Here is a 25,531-nt window from a genome sequence, read left to right on the forward strand (position 1 = left end):
GATCTGGCCAGGAGGCTGATGAGAAGGGTGACCGACTGCTTCTTGGGCCTCTCTGCCCGCCTTCTGTGCATTGTCTGAGGCAGCCGCGTGACCAGATGAGGGAGCCCGCGTCTGTTCTCACTGCTGTAACTGCTACAGCCCCCCTCTCCCAACCTTCATCCCCATCCTGCAGGCGGGTGGACAGCCAGGGGCTCCAGGACGCCCCGCTGACCGGAGGGTGACACTCCATGAGCGAGGCAGGAGGGACCGCGGTGTGAGGGAGGAAGGGATAGAGCTCTGGGAGAGACCGAGTTGCTGGCCCCTCAGGAGTGACCCAGGGCCGCCAGTCTCCTCGGGCCTGCCTCCCACGGGTGCGTGGACAGCTTCAGGACGGGCACCCCAGCAGGCCCCCTGGGGTCTGAGTTCCACCAGGGCCGCAGGCCGTTAGTGGGCCACCCTGGCTCAGCCCAGCACCAGCCCTTTCTCTGTCTCGGGTTCTTGTGAGTTGTTTTTTTTTAAGGAGTCCCTACTCCCCAACAGTTTAACAATCACTCAGTGAACTTTCCCCTCGACCCCAGCCCCAAGTTCCCTCCAGCCGGGGGTCAGTCTCTGCGCCCCTCCTGCGTCTCACCCCCTCCTGGTCCTCCTCCTCTGCAGGAGCAAGTCCCAGTCTGAGATGAGCCTGGAAGGCTTCTCGGAGGGGCGGCTGCTGTCCCCAGTGGCCGCGGCCTCGGCGGCCCGCCAGGACCCCGTGGAGCTGCTGCTGCTGTCCACCCAGGAGCGGCTGGCGGCGGAGCTGCAGGCCCGGCGGGCGCCCCTGGCCACCATGGAGAGCCTCTCGGACACGGAGTCGCTGTACAGCTTCGACTCCCGCCGGTCCTCGGGCTTTCGCAGCGTCCGCGGCTCGCCCAGCCTCCACGCCGTGCTGGAGCGCGACGAGGGCCACCTCTTCTACATCGACCCGGCCATCCCGGAGGAAAACCCGTCCCTGAGCTCGCGCACCGAGCTGCTGGCCGCGGACAGCCTGTCCAAGCACTCCCAGGACACCCAGCCCCTGGAGGCGGCCCCGGGCAGCGGGGGCGCCACCCCCGAGCGGCCCCCCAGCGTGGCGGCTCCGGAGCAAGAGGAGGAGGCAGCGGGCGGCAGGGCGGCCCCCTGCGGCGAGCTGGCACTGCACAACGGGCGCCTGGGGGACTCGCCCAGCCCGCAGGTGCTGGAGTTTGCGGAGTTCATCGACAGCCTCTTCAACCTGGACAGCAAGAGCAGCTCTTTCCAGGACCTCTACTGCATGGTGGTGCCCGAGAGCCCCACCAGCGACTACGCGGAGGGCCCCAGGTCCCCCAGCCAGCAGGAGATCCTGCTCCGGGCCCAGTTTGAGCCCAACCTGGTGCCCAAGCCCCCGCGGCGCTTTGCCGGCTCCACCGACCCCTCCTCGGGCATCTCCTTGTCGCCCTCCTTCCCTCTCAGCTCCTCGGGGGAGCTCATGGACCTGACGCCCATGAGCCTCAGCAGCCAGGAGTGCCTGGCAGTGGACAAGATCCGGACTTCTACCCCCACCGGCCACGGCGCCAGCCCCGCCAAGCAGGATGACCTGGTCATCCCGGCACGCTAGCACCTGGGGGCGGCTGCCGCCGAGGCCTGGGCCCGAACGGCGGCCCCTGGGAATCTGGGTGGCTGTCGCCAGGGCCAGGCAGCTTTGAACAGAGGCCGGTTTAGCCTCAGGCGTGGGGCGCTGCTGCTGAGCTGGGGGTCCATATCCCTACCTCAGCTTAGGACCCCCAGGGCCACGGCAGCTGGACTCTGGGCCCTCCAAACGGGAGGCGCGGGGAGTGGGGAAGAGCCTGAGGCAGCCTGCCAGCCAGATGCCCCGGAGGCACCCTGGCAACCCCTGTTCCAGGACAGGAGTGGGCACACTGACTCCCTCCACTGCCCTCCGGCTGTTCTCCCATGGCTAAGATGAGCAGTGGCCCCGCCCACATGTTCTCATCTGAGGTCCTGGCTGGCATCTGTCCTGGCCGCCCCCCAGATCTGGTGCCTGCTGGCCAGCCCCTGGGGTGACCCCTCACCGAGGGGCCCCGCAGTGCTGTGTGTGTTTACAGAAGCTGCCGGGCTGGGCTTAGGATGTATCCTGGGCTGGCACGCCCCCAAGCATGTGTTCAGTAGCCCCTCTCTGAGGTGGGCAGGGGTCTGGAGGGGCCTGGAGGAGGGTGGGGTCAGGACTGCCCCTTCTCTACTTGCGTCCCTCACGCTGACCCCTCTGTCAATGGGTCCTGGACACCCAGGCCTTCCCTGCCTGCCCAGTACTTCCTGGCTTGTGTTCTATCCCTGGGGGCCCTGGTCATTCAGGAGTCAGTGCCATGGGAGGACGGAGGACACCCAAACCCCTCTTCCTCTGAGGGCCCCGTGTAACAAGCCCTTCACAGTACCTGCCCCACGCCCAGGCAGCCCCAGACCCTGATCTGAAGCCAGACACACCTCGATCCCGACTCTCCTCCTCGCTGGCCTGGGCTCTCACCTGGGCTTGCTTCCTCCCAACCCCCAATCCTGTCGCTGGGAAGTGGAGCCGGGAGTGAAGCATTGTGGCACCTTGCTAGAGACCCCTGCTCACTGCTGGGGGTGGCGCAGGAGGGTCAGGGCTTCTGGGGCTGTCCCGGCTGGAGGGGTTCCTTCCCTGTTGGGCTGAGGAAGCAGTGAGGAGGCGGAGACCAGGCCTTTTCCCAGAGGCCACGTAGGGGAGCTTGTGCATGCTCACGTGGGCGTGTGTGTGCATGTGCATGGGTGTGCGCCGTTCCTGAGGAAGGGGCTGCCGGGGCGCCCACCCCACCCGGCCCGCCTGCCTGCTGCCCTCTCCCCAGCCTGCCGAGAAAACAGCCAGTGAACGCCATGTGGCCGAGACCAGGGGCGAGCTCAGTTTCGGACGTCACCCGTTCCCCTGGTCTAGCCTGCCGCTCTGACCCCTGGTCAGGAGAACCCGTGTGCCGTGTGCCGAGGCGCTGACCGCCCACTGTGCCTTCGTCTCCTCGGAGGCATGCCCCCCTGCTCTGGCCCCGCCCACAGCCTCCCTGGGTCAGCTCGGCTTCGCTGACTAAGAAGCCCTAGCTCACGATCACTGGGTCTGCAGCTTGCACCCTGACCCCAACCCCACACACAGCTGCGACTGGCCCCGACCCTGCCTGGGACCCCTGTCCACCCCGACAGGTGGCACAGAGACCTGAGAATGGGGCCTTCCTCACTCTGTGACCCCTTCCTCACCAGGCTCCAGGACCCTGTCCCTGCCGAGGGCCCCGCTGCTGGCATAGCCTGGGCCCAGCACAGAAGCAAGACAAATCAATGGCTCTCTTAAGAGTTAAAAAAAAAAAAAAAATTTATAAATCAGAGTAACGTTCCAACGAGCACCCTGGCCAATAGCAGGGAGACTGTTGGTCTGGCCTTTTAATTTCTCCTCTGCCAAGGTGGGCCTGAGACCTCTAAGGGGGTGTGGCGCCCACCGTGCCCAGGACTGAGCCATCAGGGACAGACGCCCCACCCCAAGGCTGCTGCCACGCAGGGTTACAGGCTTGGGGCTGGGCAGACTTGGACTCAGCCCTGGACACCCCCCCAAGGGTCAGCCCACCTCCAGGTTGCTCCCACCTAAAGGTCGGGCCTGCTGCGTGTCTCTCCCCGCCTCCCACGACACCCGGGGGGGTCTGAGCCACCCCCCAGCTCGGCTCAGCTTGACCCCTCCTCTGTCCCTCGGCCCGCAGCCGGGCGCGGGCCTGCCCTCCCGGGGCCTGGGCGGCCTCCGTATGCAATCCCCAGCAAGCAGCCGGGCCCTCCGACACACGCACTCCACGTGCCATGCTCCCGTGACTTTTTTTTTGTACTTAATGTATGAAAGATCCAAACTAATATTGCTGTAAAAAGGAGAGACAAATTAATATAGCTTATTCTATAAATATATCTGTATATAAAGGTTTCTGTATATTGTATAGAGCTGTGTATAAACTGGATGTAGAAGCACACAGGCTGCCTTGAGTGACCTCTCTTCCCAGCAGGTGGGGTCAAGGAGGGTAGTATGTTGCTCAAGACCAGGCTGGTCTGGGCCCTGGCCGGTTGGCTCAGCAGTAGAGCGTCGGCCTGGCGTGTGGGGGACCCAGGTTCGATTCCCGGCCAGGGCACATTAGGAGAAGCGCCCATCTGCTTCTCCACCGCCCCCCTCCTTCCTCTCTGTCTCTCTCTTCCCCTCCCACAGCCAAGGCTCCATTGGAGCAAAGATGGCCCGGGCGCTGGGGATGGCTCCTTGGCCTCTGCCCCAGGCGCTAGAGTGGCTCTGGTCTCCGCAGAGCGATGCCCCAGAGGGGCAGAGCATTGCCCCCTGGTGGGCAGAGCATCACCCCTGGTGGGCGTGCCGGGTGGATCCCGGTCGGGCGCATGCAGGAGTCTGTCTGACTGTCTCTCCCTGTTTCCAGCTTCAGAAAAATACAAAAAAAAAAAAAAAAAAAAAAAGACCAGGCTGGTCTGACTGCCCACCCTTCCCTCCAATGCTGAGCACTAGGGCAGGGGAGGAACTCCACTAAACCCTCAATCCGAGTGTGCAGGGACCACCGGAAGTCTTTTATGACAGCCTCCCTAGGAATGTGCAACATACCCGGCCAGGTCCAGGGAACCCAGCCCCACCTAGCTGCAGGACGTAGGACCTCGGGAGCAGCTGCCAGGCCCTCAGGGTAGGTGGGCACCTTGGCCTCCTGCCTGCCCCATGTCCGGGCCTGCTCTCTTCGTACACCAGATGGCGCTGTTTCTCCAGCCAGTCCCACCGTAGGGGCAGTCTGGCCCAGGCACTGACCCAGCCAAGCTTTGACCTAACCTTGACCTTCGCCTTTTCCCTACACTGCGCCCCTTCCCACCCCGAGTCCAGAGCAGCCCTACTTGGTGAGGGGTTGGGAAGGATGATGGAACTGTGCCTGTCTTCATTCAAGTCCGCTCTGAACAAAAGAAGAAACTGAGGCAAGATAATGGCGAAGACCTGTTCAAGGTCACTCGGGTGGTAGGGACAGATCAACCGGAATGCAGACCTCCCCGCCTAGGACTCTGACCTCCACGCTCGCCTAATGGTTTTCAGAAGTTCTCCCCACCCCGGAGTCTCATTCGGTGTGCAAATCATCCTGTCCAATTAGTGGAGCAGAAGTAGAAGCAACTGAGGACCAGAGAGGTTCTGTGATTGGCCCAAGTCACACAGCCAGAGTGCAGAATGGGGAGGGACTTTCATAAGGGGCAATTCGGGGAGAGGCTGAGGTGCCACTGTGCCTCCCTGTGCCCACTCAGGTCGCTCGGCCGCTCCCTCCATCTCAGCTGGGAGGGTGATGGGAGAGTGGGTAAGGGCCCCCAGGCCCAGGTGTGCCCTCTCACCAGGATCAAGTGAAGCTGGGCCCCTGGCCTCATTGACTCTCTGGGTTCCCACTCACCACCCTTCGGGTTTCTCTGTCAGGCGGGTGGATGCCAGGGCTGTGGGGGCCCGTGGGAGGGCAGGAGTGCTGCCATAGGGAGGCTGGCCTGTCCACTGAGCCCCACCCTCCCCTGGGCTGGCCTCCAGCCTGTTACTCATTAACCCTTGAGTCCCTGCCTCCCTTTCCCCAGCGCTGCCTTCCATCCTGCCACCTCCTCATCCTCCTGCTCCTACTGCCACTCAGGGGCCAACACTGGACACTGGGAACTGACCTGGGATCATAGAAAGCACTGTTTTCTGATCTCTCCCCTGGCACCTGACCTACGCTGAGGTGGGGAAATGGGCTGATGCTTCTCAGGAGCAGAGGGCAGGCCTTGGAGCCTGGCGGAGCCAGCCGCAGGGGACAGCCACACCTGCTGGGCCTGGGCTCAATGGTCCCTCACTCAATGTGGCTGGTAGGGAGGGGGTGCAGAGGGCAACTCCTTTCCACGAACGGGCCCCTCCAGGCCCTGGTGATGCCAGTCTCCCTGGGGTTTCCTCAACGGCCCAGTCACTGCCCTGCCCCCGCAGGCTCGGCCCCGTTTGGGTGAGTTGGGGGATGGCATCCTTAACTCTTGGCTGAGCCCTCGAGTCTGGGACATTTCAGTCACCCCTTTCCCCCAGCCCAGAGATGAAAATCCCTGAGGACAGTTGCTCAGTGGCCTGGTGGAGTCGGGGGAGATGTCGGGACCTGAGCCCCTAACCAGGCCAGCTCCCTGGGGGTGAATGGGAGGCTCCCCAGAGACTTAAGCCAGCCGGGGGAGTTGGGGTGTTGGGGATAAAATACCCTTATCTCCCCCAACCCCACCCATTGATGACCAAGACGAGGGCAAGGCTTAGCTTCATGGGGATGGCCCTTGAATGATGAATATTCTGGCACCACGTGGGACAGGACTGAAAGACCTGTGGGTGGGGAGGTTTATAAAGAAGCTGGGTTCCCAGCTGGTCCTGGGCCACTCCTAAAGCAAGTTCATTTTCAAAAATCACGTGGCGCAGGTGGGTGTCTACTTCGTCCGCATGGCGAGCCCGACCCAGGCGGGGGAGAGGCAGCGCGGAGAATAACAATTGTCTTCAGGGAGGCTGCGGAGGGAGAGGAACCTCTGGGGTGTATCAGCTGGGGAAGAATAGGCGCCTCAGTGTGGCCCTCTCCCCCCTCTCAGCCCTGCCCGGCGGGGTGGGGGCCCACACAGCTGGGGCCTCCAGCAAAATCCCATTCTATATATCTAAGAGCAACAGTTTGAGGCCCCCAGGGGACAAAACCTCATTGTGAGACACCCGCCGGCCTGAGCACCCCCTCCCCCAGCTGCAGAACTGTCATGGCATTGACCCTCCTCAGCAGTGGCCACAGGCCGGCTGACTGGGCCACATCTGGGGCTCAGGCCCCGGCCACCCCTCCCCCCTCGCTGGCCACTGAGGGGGGGGGCAGCCTGGGTGGGAACAGAGTAGCAGGCTCTCACCCCAGCCCCTCCGGGCAGCCCAGCGTGTCCCCGTCCTCTTCCTCTGGGGGTGCCCCTGGCTGGCAGAGGGGAGAGCTCTAGGGTGAATCGGCTGCCATCTGCTCTGCCCGCAGGTCCTCCTGTCCCTCTGGGCCACAGTGTCAGTTGTGTTGCGTGTCAAACAGCAGTGTGGTGGGATAGGATTTTCCAGTTCTGACTTGCTGAGTCCAAGTTGAGGCATTCCATAGTGAGATGACTCACTGACTCTGGGATTCCAGAATTCCCAGCTTCCAGAATTCCCGGCTTCCAAGGTTTCGGAGGTCCAGGACTTCGCACTTTAAAAATGCCGTCATCCATTCATTCAACACATATTTCTCAAACACCTACCGTGTGCCAGGTAGTGTACTTGGTCCTGAAGCTACAGCCATGACCAAGCCAGAAAAATCTCTTACCCTCATAGGGCTTCCATTCTAGCGTGAGAAGGATAATAACAAACACTAAGTAAAACTCTTTTATGGTGAGAAAGGAAGGCCTGAACAGGGGCAGCCACTTTAGACAGGGTGGCGGAGAGGCAACGTGCGAGCTGGGACCCGAGTGCTGAGAAGGAATCCGCCGTGTGGGTTCAAGCGTTGCAAACAGTCAGAACAGCACGCGTCTGGCTCCTGCGCCATGTTCGAGTCTCGGTGGTTGAGACTTAGTGACCAGTGGACAGAAAACTAGGAGCTGAAATCGGTGGTCCAGACCGTACAAGGTCCTGGGAACCAGGGCAAGAGGTTCGGATACTGTTTTGAGTGCAAAGGGTTTTAGCAAAGCAATTGACATGATCTGATTTCCTTTTCTTTTTTAATTTTTAAAATTTTTATTTATTTATTTTTAAGATTTTATTGGGGGAGGGGGGATTGAGAAGTATAGTTGCTTTACTGTAGATGTTCATTGCTTGCTTGTGTGTGCCTTGACCCAGCAAGCCCAGGGTTTTGAACCGGCAACCTCAGTGTTTCAGGCCGATGCTCTATCCGTTGCGCCACCACAGGCCAGGCTGATTTGGAAGGGTTTGAGGGATCAGTGATGAGGGAGGCTGTGTAGTGGGCAGGACGGAGATGAGGAGGCCCTCCAAGGGCGGAGGCGGGCGGCTGAGGGAGGTGGGTTGATACAGGACGCTCCTGGGGGTAAAACCTTGGGGTCCCACCGGCCACACCGGGACACAGTGGCTGAGAGGACGGCTTCCCAGGTGACCGGCATCTGGCTCCGAATGCTGGTTTGACCCTAATTACCTTGAAACACTTAGATGTGTGCTATCCAGTACTGTAGCCGCCCACGACTATCGAGATCTAACCCAATTAAAATGAACTAAAGTGGAAAAGTCAGCTCCTCGTTCAAGTAGTCACATTCCAAGCGCTCAGTAGCCACACGTGGCTAGCGGCTACCATATCAAACAACACAGGGGACATTTCCAGCATTAGTCGCTCACACAGTACATACTGTCGCCGAGCCTCGGTTTCCTCATCTCTAAAATCACATTCATACTAGTGTCTCTTTGGTAGGAGACCTATAAGAACTGAATGAGACAAGCCCTGTAAAGTGCTCAGCACAGGCCGGCACAGAACAAATGCTCATTAAATTCTGATTATTATTATTGCGGAGATGGAGGGTGGGGAAGGAGAGTATTGGAGGATGTCTCTGAGGTTTGGATCTGAAAATCTAGGATTCAGAATCCTGCGATCCTCCCCTGCCCAAGGGGAGAGGGAGGACGACCCCAGCCTAGCCTGCAGGCCCTTCCCTCCCTGCACGAGGTCAGGTCGCCCGGCGATCCCCCACCAGGGGAGGACCCTTGGCCAGCGCCTCCCGGGGGGCCGCGCGTCCCGCCCGCCAAGGGGCTGCGGCGCGGGCCAGACGGCAGAGGGCGCAGAGCGCGGCGGGCGGGCGGGCGGGCGGGGCGCGGGGGCGACGGGGGCCGGGCCAGGGCAGCGCAGGGGGCGAGCGCGGCAGCCAAGCAGCGGGACCACAGCGGGAGCCGAGCCGGGACTGTCGCGCGGGCCGCGCCGGCGATGCCGCGCCCCCGGGCCGGGCTGTAACGGGGCCGGGGCGGAGTGCGCGCCGGGAGGCCGGACATGGAGGTGGTGGACGAGACCGAGGCGCTGCAGCGCTTCTTCGAAGGTGAGGGACCGCCGGGCCGGCGGGGGCGGCCAACCTCTCGCGCTGGGAACCCCCCTCTGATCTCCTCGAGGACTGGGACCCCCGACGGGGCTTTCACCGTGCTGGGAATCCCCGGGACGCCTCCTCTAGGCTGGGGCCCAACTGCAGGCAGGCCCTAGCCTGCCGTGCTGGCTCCCAGAGCCGGGAGACTCCCGGAGGTCACTACCCACCTCCAGTCAAGTTGGGCTCCCGGTCCCCCAGCACACAACTTCTTTGGAGCTGTGTCCCTTCTGTGCTCGGTCCTCCTTTATGCCTTCCAAGACCTGTGGCAACCTCCCTTTCCGCGAAATTCTGACACCTCCCACCCTCAGCGCACTTCCCACTTCCAGAGTCCGGGGACCCTCCACCCAGGCCTGGACCCCCAGCACCCTTGCTGGAATCTTCCATGTTTCTCCAGCAAGCCCCCCAATTCCCAGTCTTGGGCCCAGAGGTGGGACCACCGCCCAGGGACCCAGGCCCCTGGTGTGCCTTTCAGGTGCACCCTCCCCACAGCTTGCCGCCCGGGAGCTAGGACCCTCCTCCAGTGTTTGCTTGAGACTGGGACCCCCTTCAAGACTGTCACCTGCCTTCTGCAATGATGCTCCCTCCCCCAGGCTGTAATTCCCCTTGAAGCAGCTACCCCTCCCGGGCCTGGGACCCCTCCCCAGCATTCCTCGGGGGGGCTGGAGCCCTCCACCCCCACCCCGACCCCTGAGGCTCCCCTTGGGCTGGAACCTCCTTGACGTTGGTGCCCCTCCTGCCAGCCGCCTCCAAATGGGACCTTCCCGAAGCTGTGAGCTGCATCCTGCCAGCCATCAGCGGCCCCCGGCGTGTGGCCCATGCCTGGCCCTGGAGCTTCGCCTCCTCTGGCTGTGTTCCTCACCCTTCACCTTGAACCCGTCAGGGTCTTCCCCAGGGCTGGGATCTACACACACCTTACAATATTTTCTTCTATAACTTCCCCCCCGGTGTGTGTGCGTGCACATGCACGCGCGCGCGTGCACACACACACACACACACACACACACAATGGTTTGGCAGGTCTGCAACATCTGACCAACTCTCCTCCTCAGTCCACAGTAGCCTTTGCCCCTCCGCCAGGGCTGTCCCCTCCTCCAGGTCCTGGATTCAGGAGGGATGGGACAGTGTGGGAGGGGAGGAGAGGTGTAGGTGACATGTCCCAGCCCGTGCTGCTGCTCAGAGGGTCTAGCCAGGCCCTCTGGCTCCTTCTGTGCCCCTCTACACCAGGTTGGGGAGCCCGGCCTCTGTCCTACCCTCTCCCCCCAACCCCTAAGCCCACACCCTGCTCCTCAGTGCATTCAGAACCCAGAACTCAGTTCACTAGAAATTTCCATTGGTGTGTATCTGCCCCTGGGGGTCGGAGGGCGACCCCTGGGGCACTGTGCTGTGGCTCGTGGGCCACGGGGCCCGGAATCATGGCCCCGATTTCAAGCCCAGCGCCCAGACCCCAGGTCCCATGAGGAGGAGAAGGTCCTTCTTTGCCTCAGTGCCTTCCTTGCTGTGGCTTGGGGATGGGACCCTCTGTCCGCTCCTGTTTGTTGAGCAACCCAGGGAAGGGCACCCCCAAGCCTCAGGCCTCCCCACGCTAGGACTCTGGGTACTCCAACAGACCCAGACCCAAGAAATCAACTCTCGGGTTTGAACTGGGTTAAATGGAGGTATTGGCCATTTGTGAGTCCAAGCAGCCCCTCATCAGCCCCAGGGCTCTCGGTCTTCCCAGACAGTGTTCACCTCTGCGAACCTTCGGGGGGCAGCATGGGGGCTGGGGACCCCTGGGGAGATGGGGGAAAGAGACAGGTCCCGGCTTGGGAGGGGTACTGTTTTGGAGATGTCCTGAGCCTGCTAACACCCCAGCTGACCTGTGGGCCCGGCCACCTTGCTCCCTACAGACATCCCCGTGTCTCCTCCCCCAGAACCCTGGGCCCTGGCAGAGGGATGGGCCCGGCTGGCCTGGGCTCCCTGTCTCCTGAGCCAAACTTTCCCTCCTGGCTGTGGGTGGGGGGTGGGAGCTGACGCCACGGCTCAGCCATGCGGCTGGCCTGGCTGGGAGGCTGTGCTGCTCCCTCCAGAGAGATAAGAGGAGACTCAAGAATGTCGGTGGGGAGCCGGGGGTAGTGTGGGCTGCCCGCTGAGGAGGGCTCGGAGGGGCCAGGTGCTGGAGAAGCGTTCCCAGAACCTGACACGGGGGAACGGCGGGGCGGGCGCCGGGGGGCAGGGGTCTCTGGGGCCACGTGGGGGGGGCAGACTGGCAGGCAGTGAGGTGGCTGCAGACCCAGTGTGGGTGCGAGGGAGCTCCCGGGTGTGGCAGGGCCTGAGTGCGCTCATGAGTGTACACAGGAAAGTGCCGGGGCTGGGAAGCTGTGCTTGTGCGTGTGGATGTGCTCCTGAGTGTGTGGGAACGCTGTGTGATCTCACGCTCGGGGCTGGGGACGCCTGAGCTGGTCCGGTCCCTGCTCGGCCTTGGTCACTCCCTCCAGACAGAGGGTATAGGAGGCAGGTCTGTCCTTTCTGCTTGGGAGAGCGTCGCGGCCCCTCATCGGACACGGCCCACTCCCTAGGCACACCAGGCGTGTGTCCTGGTCCTGCCCTGCGTGGGTGGGCCGATCTGTGCCCGCCCCAGGGTGGTAGGCTGGAGCTATAAGGCGCTTTGGGCCTCAGGTGGGAGGCTGGGACAGGGCGGCCCCGTCAAGGCTGGTACAGCGGTCCCCGTGACTGCCCTGCTAATCCCTGGAGGGAGGCTACAGTCGCCCAGCTCAGCGGGCACCGGGCCTGTAGAGAGGAGACCCTTGGGCAGGATGCACTGGCTCCCAGAAGGTAACAGGGTTGCGGGCGCAGGTTTACTCCTCGTCACTTTGCCTGTGGCCTTGACTTCCCAGAGCCTGCTTAGGGACAGTGGCAAGGCAGCGTCAGAGGACCCCAACAGGGCCTTAGAAGTTCTGGTGAAGCCTCGGCCACCGGGAGCTGTGTGACCCTATACAGAGCTCTTGCCCTCTCTGGGCCCCTTTTCTTCACCTACAAACAGGAGGGGTGGCATAGAAGGTCTTAATACCCTCAGCTCTGCTGAGCCTCATCTCGGCCCTGGGAAAGAGCATGGAAGGGGGAGTGTGCCGTCCCCTGACTCTAGGGTCATGCGGGGTTTGAATGAGCCTCCCAGTGCCCCCCAGAGAGCAGGCTGATGTGGAGGAAGCTTTAGAGACTGATTGGAACTGGCCTTCCAGCAGGTACTAGAAAGGCCACTGAGTGGCTGGGGACCTCACAGCCTCTAGAGCCCAGCAAGAGCTGGAGGCAGGGGGCGGGCTTTCACTCCTTCCGGGCCTGACAGGTGGCTTGGGCTGGTAACTTCTCTTCTCTGCTGTCCTGTCCCCTCCTGGGGGGGCAGGTGGGTTAGACCAGAGATGGGACTTCCCATGTGATTCTTTTTAGCCACCGAAGAAAGACAAACTCTTTTGTCTTCGGCCTCTTGATAAGATACACGCTAGAAACAAGAAGCTGGGCCCCACAGTTCTCCAGCGCACCAGGGTCCTGGTTTGAAGCCACCCTTCACCCCGCTCTGAGACGGGGGTGGCATTGTTCCCCTCCTCCAGGGACCAAGGCCACGGCTCCGAGAGAAGGAGTGAGCCCGTGTTAGCCAGAGCTGACACCCACCCCCGACTCTCTCCCAGGCCTTCCCACGGGAACTAGAGTCTCTGCCTCTTAAGGGAGGCAGGCTATAGGGGAGAACCCCCCATGCTGGACAGGAGCTGGGGTGTGTGAGGGGCGCCGCGCCCCCGGGAGGAGGTGGAGGCTTGGTGGCCAGACCCCTGACTCTTCCGAGATGAGATGGAGTGCCTCCTAGGTCTGCCCAGAGTCCCTGGGAGCGTTCCTGTCCCGGCCCCATCTCCCAGGTCCTGAGTCCAGCCGGCGGGGCCATGGAAGGGGGGAGTCTGACTCATCCCCTGTCCCCAACCCTCGCTGCCACACGGGACGGGGGGGGGGGCAGGAAGTGTTCTCAGGGTCAGAAAGCAACAATGGCTGTGTGAGCAGATGCGGTGGGGGGGGGCACCTTGACCGCCCGCTCTCCGGAGGGCCTAGGGGCAGTCCAGGAGAGGAGAACTGGCCGCTTCCCGCCTGCTGGTCTCTGGGCCTCTCCTGAGTCTGGGGGCCTGGCCAGAGGGCCCCTTGGGGGTCTTAGGCAGGGCCAAGCACGGTGTCTGGGAGGAAGACAGGCCACTCTGGGTAGAATGGCCTCCTCCTGGGGACCTGCCCCCACTTTCTGACTTCCAAGGGCTTACAGGACTTGGGGGGGCCTTGGCAGCAGAGGCTGCTGGGTAACAGACCAACAGGGCCCCTGATTGGTGGCTGCCCTTGGACTTTGCCCTCCTGATAAGGACAGAGAACAGAAATCATTAACTGAATCATTAACGGAGCAGCCCCGCCCCACCTGGGCCTTCTGCCCTTCCTCTCCACCTTCTTCCGTCTCACGGCCCCTCCTCCGCGCCTCAGTTTCCCTCCCAGCCTGGGCGGGTGTGTGGGCGGGGCCTCCTCTCCCACCTCAGAGTCTCCGGCCCCTGCTTCCACCGGGCGTGGGTAGCCCCTCGGTTGAGGTCAGGGGTTGATGATGTCATGGTCGGACCGCTCACTGGGCGTGCGGTGGGGTCTGCCCCCAGCGCCGCTGCTCACCCACAGTCCTTTGGGCATGTCGCCGCTCCTCCTGGGCCTCCGTTTCCTCCTTGTCCAATGGGAATACAGCTGCAGTCACAGTGCCTACCTCAGGCTTTCTGGGGGATTAGGTAAATGAGGGCCAGTCAGGGGCCTAGTACAGTGCCTGGCACAGGAACACCCCCCCCCCCAGATCTCAGACTGGGCTGCAAATATGATCCCACAGGGCAGGCTCACGGCAGGTATCATGCCCTTACCCTGGTCCACAGGGTAGGGTGGTGCCCCCAAGCTGGGGCTGGAACCTGTGGCTAGCCCTGTGTGCCTGGGGAAAGCCCCCCACCCTCTCTGGGCTGCTCTTTCTAATCATGAGGGAATGCTATCAGCCTTGTTGAGCATGTGCGACAGGTCTGGCCCTGCTTGGTCCTGATGCCTGCTGCCGGTCCCGGGCCCCTCCAGCTAGGCCCCCCCGACCCTCCACCACAGAGCTTTGGAACTCGGGCAGGCAGGGGGGCGAGGGGGAAGGGCTTGGCCAGCCTCGGTCTTGACCTGCAGCGTCCAGGCCAGGCCGGGGCTGTTTGCATGTGTCGTCTCCCAGAAACCCTGGAGCTCAGTGGAGGTGCAGGCGGTGTCCTCTCACTCCCCACAGGGCGTGCCGAGGCGGGAAGGATGGTGACATGTCACTCAGGGTGACCACAGCAGAGCTGGGGCAGGATCCCGGGTCCCTTGACCTGCAGCCACTCACGGGTGCCGGCCTAGAGGGAGGCAGGGAAGGAGCCTCTTCTCCTCTGTGCTGAGGGTCCTCTCACTGCTGATGGTGACTCCTGTGCAGCCCCTTAGCCTCTGGGCCTCACTCAGATGGTCAGGGTTGTGTGATATAAGCAGTGAGACCCCAAGAAGGCCAAGGCCTGGAGTAGGAAGGGAAGCAAAGGCAAAACCCTGGGTCAGGGCGGTGGGGTCTAGAGATCTCACTCAGCTGGACTGTAGACTGGGGGTTTTAGGACATCCTGCCGCCCCCCGCCACACACACACGCTTCCAGGCCGTGTCGGTGCGGAAGTTCTCCCTCCATCTGGCCAAGATCCGTCCAGCCCCCGCAATGCATAACCACGCTTCCATTTCTCTATGGCAGTGGTCCCCAACCCCCGGGCCGCGGACTGGTACCGGTCCGTGGGCCATTTGGTACCGGTCCACAGGGAAAGAATAAATAACTTACATTATTTCCGTTTTAGTTATATTTAAGTCTGAACGATGTTTTATTTTTTAAAAATGACCAGATTCCCTGTTACATCCATCTAAGACTCACTCTTGACACTTGTCTCGGTCACGTGATACATTTATCCGTCCCACCCTAAAGGCCGGTCTGTGAAAGTATTTTCTGACATTAAACCGGTCCGTGGCCCTAAAAAGGTTGGGGACCACTGCTCTGTGGAGTCTGAGGACACTCCCTCCCTCAGGGGCCTTTCTCCCCTCTTCATCTCTCAGCCCCTGTGCTCTTTCCTCCCTCTGCAGTCCTCCCTCCTGGGGCCTGGACCTGAGGTGGGGGAGGGGGATCCCCATCCCTTGCCCTGCTGGCTTGGAGGGGGCTGCCTTTGTCAGGGCATTTGCGGGTCTTGGCGCTGAATTTGCTGTTAGATCTGGCTCCAGATAGAACTGTTGGGGAGATGCGTTGGCCTGGGCCCTTTGGGTCAGTGAGCATTTGTGAACATGAGTGTACAAGTCTGTGACATATGCTGAGATGTGAACATGCACAAGCATGCTGTGCCTCAGGGCCTTTGCACTGGTTCCCCACCACCTGGAATGCTCTTTGCAGGTACCCATGTGGCTCACTTCAGTGAGGCCTGCCCTGACCGTACTACATAGAACCGCAGTTTCTGCCTACTCTCCTGGCACCCAGGCCCCCTCTCCCTGCTTTTTCTCCATAGCGTTTGTCACCTTCTAAAGTGGTACCGATTTTACTGACCTGTCTTGCCATCTGACTCGGCCTCCAGAATGTCAGCTCTGTGTGGGCAGGAGGTTTTGTTTATTTTATTTACTGCTATATCACCAGAGCCTACTGCCCCTGACACATAGTAGATGCTCAATAAATACCATATTTTTTGCTCCATAAGACGCACCTGACCATAAGACACACCTAGGGTTTTAAGGAGAAAAATAAGAAAAAAATATTCTGAACCAAATGGTGTGTTAAAATATTTAATAAAATACCATATTTTTCGCTCCGTAAGATGCACGGGCATTTTCCCCTCCACTTTGGGGGTGGGGGGAGTGCGTCTTATGGAGCAATAAATATGGTACTTGTTTAAATGAATGAGCACATAGGGAGCATGCTGGTATGTGTACATGTGCGTGTCAGTGTGGGAGGGGTATGCTACTGTGTATATGTGTGTGTTCATATGTACACAGTCATGTGTGTGCCAGTGGATACACGCCGGAGAGTACAGTACACCCTGTGTACACACGTGTGGGATATGCTGGTGTGTGAACTCAGGTGGGCATGGGTGGCTCTGCACCAGGGGGAGTCAACCTTTTCATACCTACCGCCCACTTCTGTATCTCTGTTAGTAGTAACATTTCCTGACCGCCCACCGGTTCCACAATAATGGTGATTTATAAAGAGGGAAGTAACTTTACTTTATAAAATTTATAAAGCAGAGTTATAGAGCAAGTTAAAGCATAGAATAATAATTACTTACCAAGTACTTTATGTCGGATTTTCGCTAAGTTTGGCAGAATAAAGCTTTATAAAACAATTTACTATAGTTAAATCTATCTTTTTATGTATACTTTGGTTGCTCCACTACCACCCACCATGAAAGCTGGAGTGCCCACTAATGGGCAGTAGGGACCAGGTTGACTACCACTGATCTAGAGCAGTTGTCCCCAACCCCCGGGCCGCGGGCCGGTACCGGTCCGTGGGCCATTTGGAACCGGTCTGCATAGAAAGAATAAATAACTTACATTATTTCCGTTTTAGTTATATTTAAGTCTGAACGATATTTTATTTTTAAAAATGACCAGATTTCCTCTGTTACATCCATCTAAGACTGACTCTTGACGCTTGTCTCAGTCACGTGATATATTTATCCGTCCCACCCTAAAGGCCAGTCTGTGAAAATATTTTCTGACATTAAACTGGTCCATGGCCCAAAAAAGGTTGTGGACCACTGCTCTAGAGGGCCCCTGCCCCTGCCCCTGCCCCAGCCCCTGCCCCAGCCCTAGCCCCTGCCCCTGCCCCTGCCCCTGTCCCATGCCCCTACCCCTGCCCCTGCCCCGGCCCCAGCCCCAGTCCCTGTCCTGGCCCCTGCCCCTGCCCCTGCCCCGGCCCCTGCCCCCTGCCCCTGCCCCTGCCCCGGCCCCAGCCCCAGTCCCTGTCCCGGCCCCTGCCCCTGCCCCTGCCCCCTGCCCCTGCCCCTGCCCCAGCCCCAGCCCCAGTCCCTGCCCCCTGCCCCTGCCCCTGCCCCAGCCCCTGCCCCTGCCCCAGCCCCAGTCTCTGCCCCTGTCCCCTGCCCCCTGCCCCTGCCCCTGCCCCCTGCCCCTGCCCCCTGCCCCTGCCCCTGCCCCCTGCCCCTGCCCCAGCCCCAGTCCCTGCCCCTGCCCCTGCCCCCTGCCCCTGCCCCAGCCCCAGCCCCAGTCCCTACCCCGGCCCCTGCCCCTGCCCCTGCCCCAGCCCCTGCCCCTGCCCCCTGCCCCAGCCCCTGCCCCCTGCCCCCTGCCCCTGCCCCAGCCCCAGCCCCAGTCCCTGTCCCGGCCCCTGCCCCTGCCCCTACCCCAGCCCCTGCCCCTGCCCCCTGCCCCCTGCCCCTGCCCCTGCCCCAGCCCCAGTCCCTGCCCCGGCCCCTGCCCCTGCCCCTGCCCCTGCTCCAGCCCCTGCCCCATGCTGCAAGGTCTCTATTCCACCTTTGTGAGAAGGGGTCTTCCCCCAGCCTGCCTCCCCTTGTCCCTGTGGGAGAGAGCTGGGGGCACTGGGTGGGAGCTATCTCAGGCCTGGGAGTCGGGGCTAGGGACCCCCAGAGCAAAGCACAGGTCCCTAAGGACAGGTCCCAGCTGCTGGGCTCAGTTAGGTTGGACCTGGCTTGGGAGCATCCTGGAGCTGTGAGCTCAGCCTCGTGCTGACAGTAGACAGTGTGGCAGCCAGGTGGGGACGGAGGAGGACGTAGCTGTAACCAAGGGTAGTGCGAGATCCCAGGGTCCTTGGAGGAGATGGGTCCACGCAGGCAGACTGCGGGAATCTTCTACAGTTTTAGAAAGAAGTTGAGAGGACACAAAGACAACCATGGATCAGATTCAAGGACCTGGTGGCAGTGACATCCTTGTCACTCAGCCCTCGGCTAACGGGATTTGTTATAGAGTGCAAAGGGTGTCTTACAAAACCATGGTTCTGAACTGAAGGCATTTTAAGTGAGAAGACTCTGGTCGCAACGTGAGACCTGAAGCAGGGATAGCTAGAAGTTATCATATTAATCATGACCTTATTAACAAAGATAGAAAATCCAAACCAAAGGAGGTGAGAGACCACTGTGCCCTGTCCCAGTGTGAACTAGTTTGGGGTGTGTCGACTAGCTCTGTCAATATTGGGAGACAAGCCACCACACTGGGGGCCCTCTGTGACTGAGGGAATTGAAAGGCTTGCTGGGGCAGCAGTCACAGAAGGCTGACCCACGCGGGGGGGTGGCTAGACCCACGGCCTAGGGGCTGGGCTGTGTCGTGCGTGTGGTGCCAGAATAGCAGCATGGTGCTGGTCACGCCTCGGAGGGGCTGGGAGATAGTGCGAGCGCCCCTCGGAGGCTCCTTGGAGCTGGCGTGCAGTAAGGTGGAGAAGCACGAGGAACGGGAGGGCCCACTGGCAGGAAAGGAGATGGAGGGCCCTAGAGAGATGGAAACAGCAGTTCGTGCTGATGAGGGATGGCCTCCTGGGGGGAGGCGCCCTTCTGCCATCTCCCTGCGGATGCTGGGATCTCGGCTCCACTGTCAGAGAGGACGCCAAGCCCAGGGAGGTCAGGTCACTTGCCTAAGGTCACACAGCAATGAAGGCGGGGTGGGGGGTAACCGCAGCCAGGCCTCTTGACCCCAGGGGTCTCTGAGGGCATCATGGGGATGCCAAGGTGGGCAGTCCCCTGACCCCCCTACCCTGGCTATCGCCTGGAGCCAAGGTGCCCTCAGATTCTAACACCTGGGGTGGACATTCAGCACAACATGGGGACAGGGTTGGGCCTCGTGTCCTGTTGACCCCAGGTTCAGATCAGCTAGGCCTGGCCAGCATCCTTAGGCCCCTGGCCTGCCCTGCTCACAGCCACGTGGCTGACGGGATTTCCGCCATGTTTGGGGCATGAATTGACAAGTGCCCCATTGACGGGCAGGGGGGAGGGTGTGGGCAGGGCACAAGCCACCCACTGTGCCGGGTCCCCACCCTCCCCCGTCCCCCAGGACAATGGTCGAGACTCAGCCAGTGGCCACAGCTGGTGGGGAGGGGGTGGGCATGAGTACGAAGAGGGGAGGGAAGGGCGGGGTCCAGGGCAGAGGACCACCTGGGCCCCCACCCGTCCTCATCCTGCACCTGGTCCATGTCCCCTCAGTTCCCTTCTGCCCAGCTGAGCGGCCTTAAAGGAAGGAGGAGAGAGGTGGGAGGGGGCTTCCTTCCCACAGTCCCGGTCCCAGCCTGCCTGGGAAGGGCCAGTGTCTGGAGCCTGTTAAAAGCAGGTAATAAAGGACCTAATTAATGAGAACCAGCTGGATTGTGCAGCTCCGCAGGGCAGGGATGGCACCTGGAGGAGCCCTGTCTGGCCCTGACTCCTGACCACGGCATGGCTGGCCGAGGTCCCCGGATACAGGCAGGCCTGGTTCTGGCGTCCCGCTCCACTTGGCCCATTCGTTCCGTGAACATTTATTGAGTGCCTGTTGTAGGCTTAGATGCTCAGGACCCAGAGAGACAGAACAGGGAGGGGCTCAGCCCAGCCCCCACGTCTGCAGGAGATGGAAGACACTTATCCTTTCTGAGCCTCCGTTTCCCCATCGGTAAAACAGAGGACAAGAAAACCACCTACCCCGGGGTTGTTATGAGGATTCAGTGTAAGTCCTATAAAGTGTGTGTCGTGGCGTTGGGCTCCGAGTGTGAGCTGTGGGCAGGGGCTGGGCTGTGGACACACCCTCCACCGCCTGTAGAAATGGGCTTTCTTCAGCTTTCTCCTGCTGTGCGGGGCAGGGTGTTGGTCCCAGGACCGATGAGGCAGGGGCTGGGCTGTGGGGAGTTGCAGGGAGGAGAACTGGGGGGGGGGGGAGAGGAGGCTTTGGGGCAGGCAGGGCGCTGACCTTGGCAGGCCTTGGACCACAGAGGGCTCTGGTCCTCCCGAGCAATGGGAAGTTGTTGATGGGTCTGGGGAGGGGGAGGGCAGGGATGCTGCTCTGTGACCTGGTGGTACCATGTTCTGGCTGTGGGACCTTGGGCAACCTCTCCACCTTCCAGGGAGGTCTCGAAGATCAGCAGGAGACAGTTTCCTGCTGACAGGTATCTGTTAGCTCAGTGGAATTCCAGGGCTTTTTCTGGAGCTGTGGGGGAAGGGGACCCCCAAGAGTGTGCCCTGCCTCCCTCCTGGGTCCCTGGGGGCTCTGTCCCAGCCTCAGGAATCCCTGGGTTCCCACCTGCCCCGACTCTTGTCCTTCTGGACTATTTGGCTAGAAATCTGCAGTGTGGTCCGTGGGGCAGGCTGGGGGCATCTCCCTGGTAGCTGGGCCCTTGAGGCCAGACAGGCTGTGTGGGGAGAAACCCAGGCAGGTCTCGAGGGCCCCCAGCAAAGAAGGAAATGCGGGGTCAGTGTGCCTCAAAAGGCCCACCAACCCCCAAACCTCAAACTTCTCTCCACCCGTCGGCCCAGCCCCATCCTGCCCGGTGTTCCCTCCCCCCCTCGGTCCCGCCGGCCCCTGGCACGGGAGGGTCTCTCCTCCCCCCAACCACATCTGGTTCTCGTTAGGGTCTCCCAGGATGCCTCTGCCTGAGGCCCCCCTATCCTGGGGGAGGTGGGCAGGAGGATTAGGGGTGATTAGGAACACTCCTGGCCAGGCAGAAGGAGGAGGGAATGAGGGGGCCTGGCCTGTTATAAATAGCAACACCATGACTCCATCACCCCATCATTCACTGTAGATCCCAAGTTCAGTCTCAAACCTGCCGCTTCAGCAGCCGGGGCAGGCGGGGGGTGGGGGCTGCTCCCGGAACCTCTCCCTCTCCCTCTCCCTCTGCACCTCCTCTGTCTGATCCTCCCGCAGGAACCCCCAGCCCCTCAAGTGGGCCAGCCCAGGATGGCCCGGAAGTCTCAGTAACCACCAACCACACCTGCCCCCTTGTCATCAGGCCCCTGCACCTGGGTTTGACCCCTTCTCGCTGTGCTGCCTTGGGCAGGAGACTTGACCTCTCTGAACAAAGGGAATGATGCTAATGACACCAAGTCTGCAGAGTTGATTGGGAGGTCACCCCAGAAAGCACTTAGAATAGGGCGGGGCCTGGCAGTCAGAATGAGCCATCGTTGTCGCTACAGGTTGGGGAGATCGTCACCCTGCACGAGGAGCCTGCAGGATACCTTGCATATCATAAGCTCCTGTGATTATTTATGTACTTGGGCTCCAACAGTGCCGGGCACACAGTAGGTGCTCAATAAATGGGACCTGCAGTTAGCAGAGAAGGAGGGTGTGGGGGCCAGAGTGTCGACGGGAGTTCTAGAACCTCAGCATGCAGACTGGTCATTCCTGGCTTGAGAAGCGTCTCCAGCCCCGGCCACACGGGGCGCTGGACGGCCATTGGCCGTGCTTGGGTGGGTGTCCCGGTTCCGAGCTGGGTGAGCCACGGGGAGCAGGAGGGCCTGTCCCAGGCAGCGCGTGACTCCTAGGAGGGCTTAGCCTTCATTAATCACCTAAGCGGGGCTCAGCATTCTTGAAATGCCGGCCAGGGCCAAGGAGGGGCCTGGCGGGGGGCTCCTGGGGACCCCAGGGCTCTGGAGACTGGGCAGAGGTCAGCCGTTCCGTTTGCTGAGCACCCACTCTGTGCCAGGCACCTTGCATACCTCAAAATGAGACTATGAAGTGTTAGCTGTTCCTGTCGGCATTTTACTATTGAGGAGACTGAGGCACAGAGAGGGTATGTGACCTGCTCAGTGTCACACAGCAGGGAGTAGGTGAGCCAGGCTTTGTTCCTGGACCCGTCTGAGATCTGTTCCCAGGGATTGCCAGGGGAGGAAGCATGAGGTATAGACCCCAGACTCAGGCTCCGGGACCCTGTGGGAGGGTGCCTTCTGCCTCAGTGGGGCTGGCCAGCCTGGGTCAGCGGTGTGGGTGGGGCCGTCCTCCATTATCGGTTTGACGCACCTCCCACGTCAGCCCCGTTATCACCCCGCCCTCGGGCTCCCCCCACAAGGTGACCCTGGGAGGGAAAAGGCCAGCGCCTCCCCTTCTCCTCCCTGCTGATGCCCAAAAGCACTGAGCCGCCTTTGCTGGGCGTCTCTCCCTTCTGTGGGGCCGGGGCCAACAAGCCGGGCCCAGGAGAGGGTGGGCGGAGGAGCCAAGCCCAGTCCACCGTCATTTCATCGCTGTGAAGCCAGGGCAAGCCCTCACCTCTCTGGGCCTCTCACCTCCGCAAAACCGGGGCTAAGCCGCCAGCCCTACCGCGGGGTGATGGACACATGCAATGAGAGTAAACTGGACTGGGCACCCCTGATTCCCTGATCCCGATCCCCACTCCATCTCCATATGGGGCCTGGGGTACAAGAGGCTTCCCCGGCCCATGGCCCCCTAGGATGTGTGGTCCTGTCCAACCAACCAGGCCTCGTGCTCCTGGATGCCCACCGGCAGGGCCTGACTCCTGAACAGGGCAGGACAAAGTCATCAAAGGTGACAGGCATCCACTAGGCATTCGACCTAATAAAGCAAGCACCTTGTTTGTTCTTCATGGTCCCCCCATAAGACAGGGGGACGAGTAGGTGAGAAGAAGGGACTTGCTCATCAGAGGAAGCTAGAAAGGATGGATGGAGGGCAGGAAGCGGCTTGTCTGTCCCAGATCTGCCTCTGGTCCCCTCCGCTCTTTGGAGACTCCAGGTGGTAGCCTTGTGGGCTAGGGGAGGTCAGTGCCTCCTGGGGGACAGGGAGACGGGCGGTGGACATGGAGGACTCTGCCCCCTCCCCACAGGGATGGGTGCGCAGAGGGGAAGGAGCCTGGGGAGACTTAAAGAGCTGGGTGCAGAGGCCTAGGGTCTCGGGGAGCCGCACCCCTCCCCAGCTCGCATCCGCCCTTCCCCTGCAGGCCACGACATCAACGGTGCCCTGGAGCCTTCCAACATCGACACCAGCATCCTGGAGGAGTATATCAGCAAGGAGGATGCCTCCGACCTGTGAGTGGCCCGGGACAGCCTTGGCCCCACCCCCAGGCCCTCTGGAGGTGGGACAGGGACCCTGGCTCCTGGTCCTTTCCCAATGGCTGACCCCTCTGCAGTCTGCCCTTCAGGTGGGGGCCCAGGGAGGGGGGGCTGGCATCCTGGCCGGCTCTGAGCTTCCCCCCTTCTCCGCAGCTGCTTCCCTGACATCTCTGCTCCAGCCAGTGCCGCCTCCTACACCCACGGGCAGCCGGCGATGCCCGGCTCCAGCGGGGCCCACCACCTGAGCCCCCCTGGGGGTGGGCCCTCTCCGGGGCGCCACGGCCCCCTCCCGCCCCCTAGCTACAGTGCTCCGCTCAACTGCAACAACAACAATGGCATGGGCACGGCTCCCAAGCCCTTCCTGGGGGGCTCTGGGCCCCCCATCAAGGCAGAACCCAAGGCTCCCTATGCCCCAGGGTGAGTGAGGGCAGGGAGCGTGTTGTGTTGGGTGGTTAGAGGCAGGGCCCGGGGGCAGGCAGGGCGTGGGGCCAGTGACCGTGGGCCTGGGAGGAGCTGGCCAAGGCCTGGCAGTGGTGATCGGGCTGCCCGGTAGGCAGGGCAGGTGGGGTAGGACTAGAACCAGGCTGAGGACGGACTGGTGGTTTTGTTCGGAGGCAGCGGGCAGCAGAGGGTTCTGTGCAGGGGAGTGATGAGCCCTGTCGGAAGTGCTAAACCTTTCCCTGAGAGCTGCACGGCGAGGAGAGCGGACGGGGGGCGGGACCGGAGCCAAACCGTCTGCAGGCACGTGTGCACACACAGCACACAGACCCTCACTCCAGTGCCGGCGCCCCCACCCCATCGTGCATTTAGCCACTATTTACTGTGGTGGCAGGGAGCTGGCTGGCGGTGCAGATGTGGCACCTCATGTTCCCCCCCACCCCCACTCAAGCCAGCCGCCAGGCCCTCCCCCCACATCGGAGAAGTGCACACCCGCGGCCTGACCGCCTGACTCGAGGGCTCGGCTTGGGTCTGGCTGTGACCAGAGGTGGCCAGCAGCCCAGCCAGCCAGACTCCAGGCAGCCCACGGACACGTGCTCATGGGGACAGTCAGGGAACTTGGGCTCTGCACAGGGGCTCGGAGAAAGTTCTGGGTTCCCCAGCCAGGGACAGGGACCCTGTCTGTGGGCAGGAGAGTCATTGCGTGTGGGAACATGGCACCACTCAGACAGCCCGGCTCCATTGCCAGCTCCGCCATGGCCAAGCCTGGTCAGGGAAAGTTCTGGGTTCCCCAGCCAGGGACAGGGACCCTGTCTGTGGGCAGGAGAGTCATTGCATGCTGGGAACATGGAACCGCTTAGACAGCCCGGCTCCATTGCCAGCTTCGCCATGGCCAAGCCTCTGGTCAGGGCCTCCGCTCCGCTCTGTACCCTGAGCCCGAAATGCGCCCCCTCCAGGTGGGAATAAAGGGAGGAGGTGCTGGGGACCCCAGCCGTTTCCCGGCTTACACTGGAGGCGAGCTGGGGGTTCCGGGGTTAGCTGCAGAAGACGAGCATTCCATGGAGGGCTGGAGGCTGAAAGGTCATCCAGAAGCCACAGACCCTGAAGGGAGGGAGAGGAGAGGAGAAAACTAACGTGTACTGAGTGCCCGCTGGGTGCCACTGCTGTAGCCCATGGCCCTGCGTGAGCTCATCGGCCGTCCCCGGTCACTGGCCTTGGAGGAGAGCCCGCTGGTCCTCCAGCAGGACCCTGACGGCACACGAGGTCACTTCTCAGAGAGGGAAAGGGCTTGTCCGGAGCCACACAGGGACTCTGTCGCCTTTGCCTTGCCCTGCCCCACCCTGCCAGGCCCTGTTTGAGGTGGTAAACAAGACGGGCACATCCCTCTTGCTGTGGATACTGCAGTCTCGTTGGGGAGGGAGTTATCGATCAGTCAGTCACCACGTGGTAGACGAACGAACACCCCAAGGAGTTAGGAGGAGAGAACACGGGGTCCTGTGTACTTGGGGCAGGTGATCACAGGGGTCGGAGGGTGTGGAAGACCCTGCCACACTGGAGAAGCCCAAGGCCACTGTCAGGGGAGGGCGAGGAGCCGGCAGGACGGTGGGAGCTGACGGACGTGGAGCTAGAGCCTCCTGGTCAGCAGTGAGGACCATCGCGAGGACTCGGCCCCCGTCCCTCACCACTGTTCCTGTCATCCTCACACGGCTTGTGGGGCTGGGTGGACGGCCTGTCTGGGGGAGCACCAGCACTCTGGGGTCAGCCCCAGGCTGTGTCCATGATGGCTGGGTAGAGCAGTGGGCAGTCTCTCCAGACTCTGCCGACGTGAGGACCAGGGGTTCCCGTGGGGCCACATCCTCCCATTGGGCAAGTGCAGAGTTCATGCAGGACGTGGTGACCTCTCAGGATTGAGTTTGTTCTTTTGCTTGAACCACTGATAAAACAAAACCTGCAAGAAAAAAATAAGCCCAGGCCCAGCCAAGCTGGCTCCCTGCCC

The 25,531-nt window shown here is 61.6% G+C and overlaps 2 protein-coding genes across 13 annotated transcripts in view; both read left to right on the plus strand.

Annotated features, from left to right (window-relative positions):
• DAGLA (diacylglycerol lipase alpha) overlaps nt 1-3,968 on the plus strand; it is a 67,945-nt gene extending 63,977 nt beyond the window's left edge. For all 8 annotated transcript variants that reach the window (XM_066251676.1, XM_066251677.1, XM_066251680.1 and 5 more), the window contains exon 20: nt 637-3,968. In XM_066251676.1, the coding sequence (XP_066107773.1) occupies nt 637-1,591 (955 nt within the window). In that variant the 3' untranslated portion in view covers nt 1,592-3,968. The remainder of the gene's footprint in view (nt 1-636) is intronic.
• Nucleotides 3,969-8,827: 4,859 nt separating this feature from the next.
• The window catches only part of MYRF (myelin regulatory factor), a 35,894-nt gene continuing 19,190 nt past the window's right edge, over nt 8,828-25,531 (plus strand). For 4 of the 5 annotated variants that reach the window (XM_066251684.1, XM_066251686.1, XM_066251687.1 and 1 more), the window contains exons 1-3: nt 8,828-9,030; nt 22,986-23,073; nt 23,251-23,514. In XM_066251684.1, the coding sequence (XP_066107781.1) occupies nt 8,985-9,030; nt 22,986-23,073; nt 23,251-23,514 (398 nt within the window). In that variant the 5' untranslated portion in view covers nt 8,828-8,984. The remainder of the gene's footprint in view (nt 9,031-22,985; nt 23,074-23,250; nt 23,515-25,531) is intronic. The other variant, XM_066251689.1, reaches the window with a different exon arrangement.

This window comes from Saccopteryx bilineata, chromosome 1, assembly GCF_036850765.1.
Source record: "Saccopteryx bilineata isolate mSacBil1 chromosome 1, mSacBil1_pri_phased_curated, whole genome shotgun sequence".
Classification (NCBI taxonomy): domain Eukaryota; kingdom Metazoa; phylum Chordata; class Mammalia; order Chiroptera; family Emballonuridae; genus Saccopteryx; species Saccopteryx bilineata.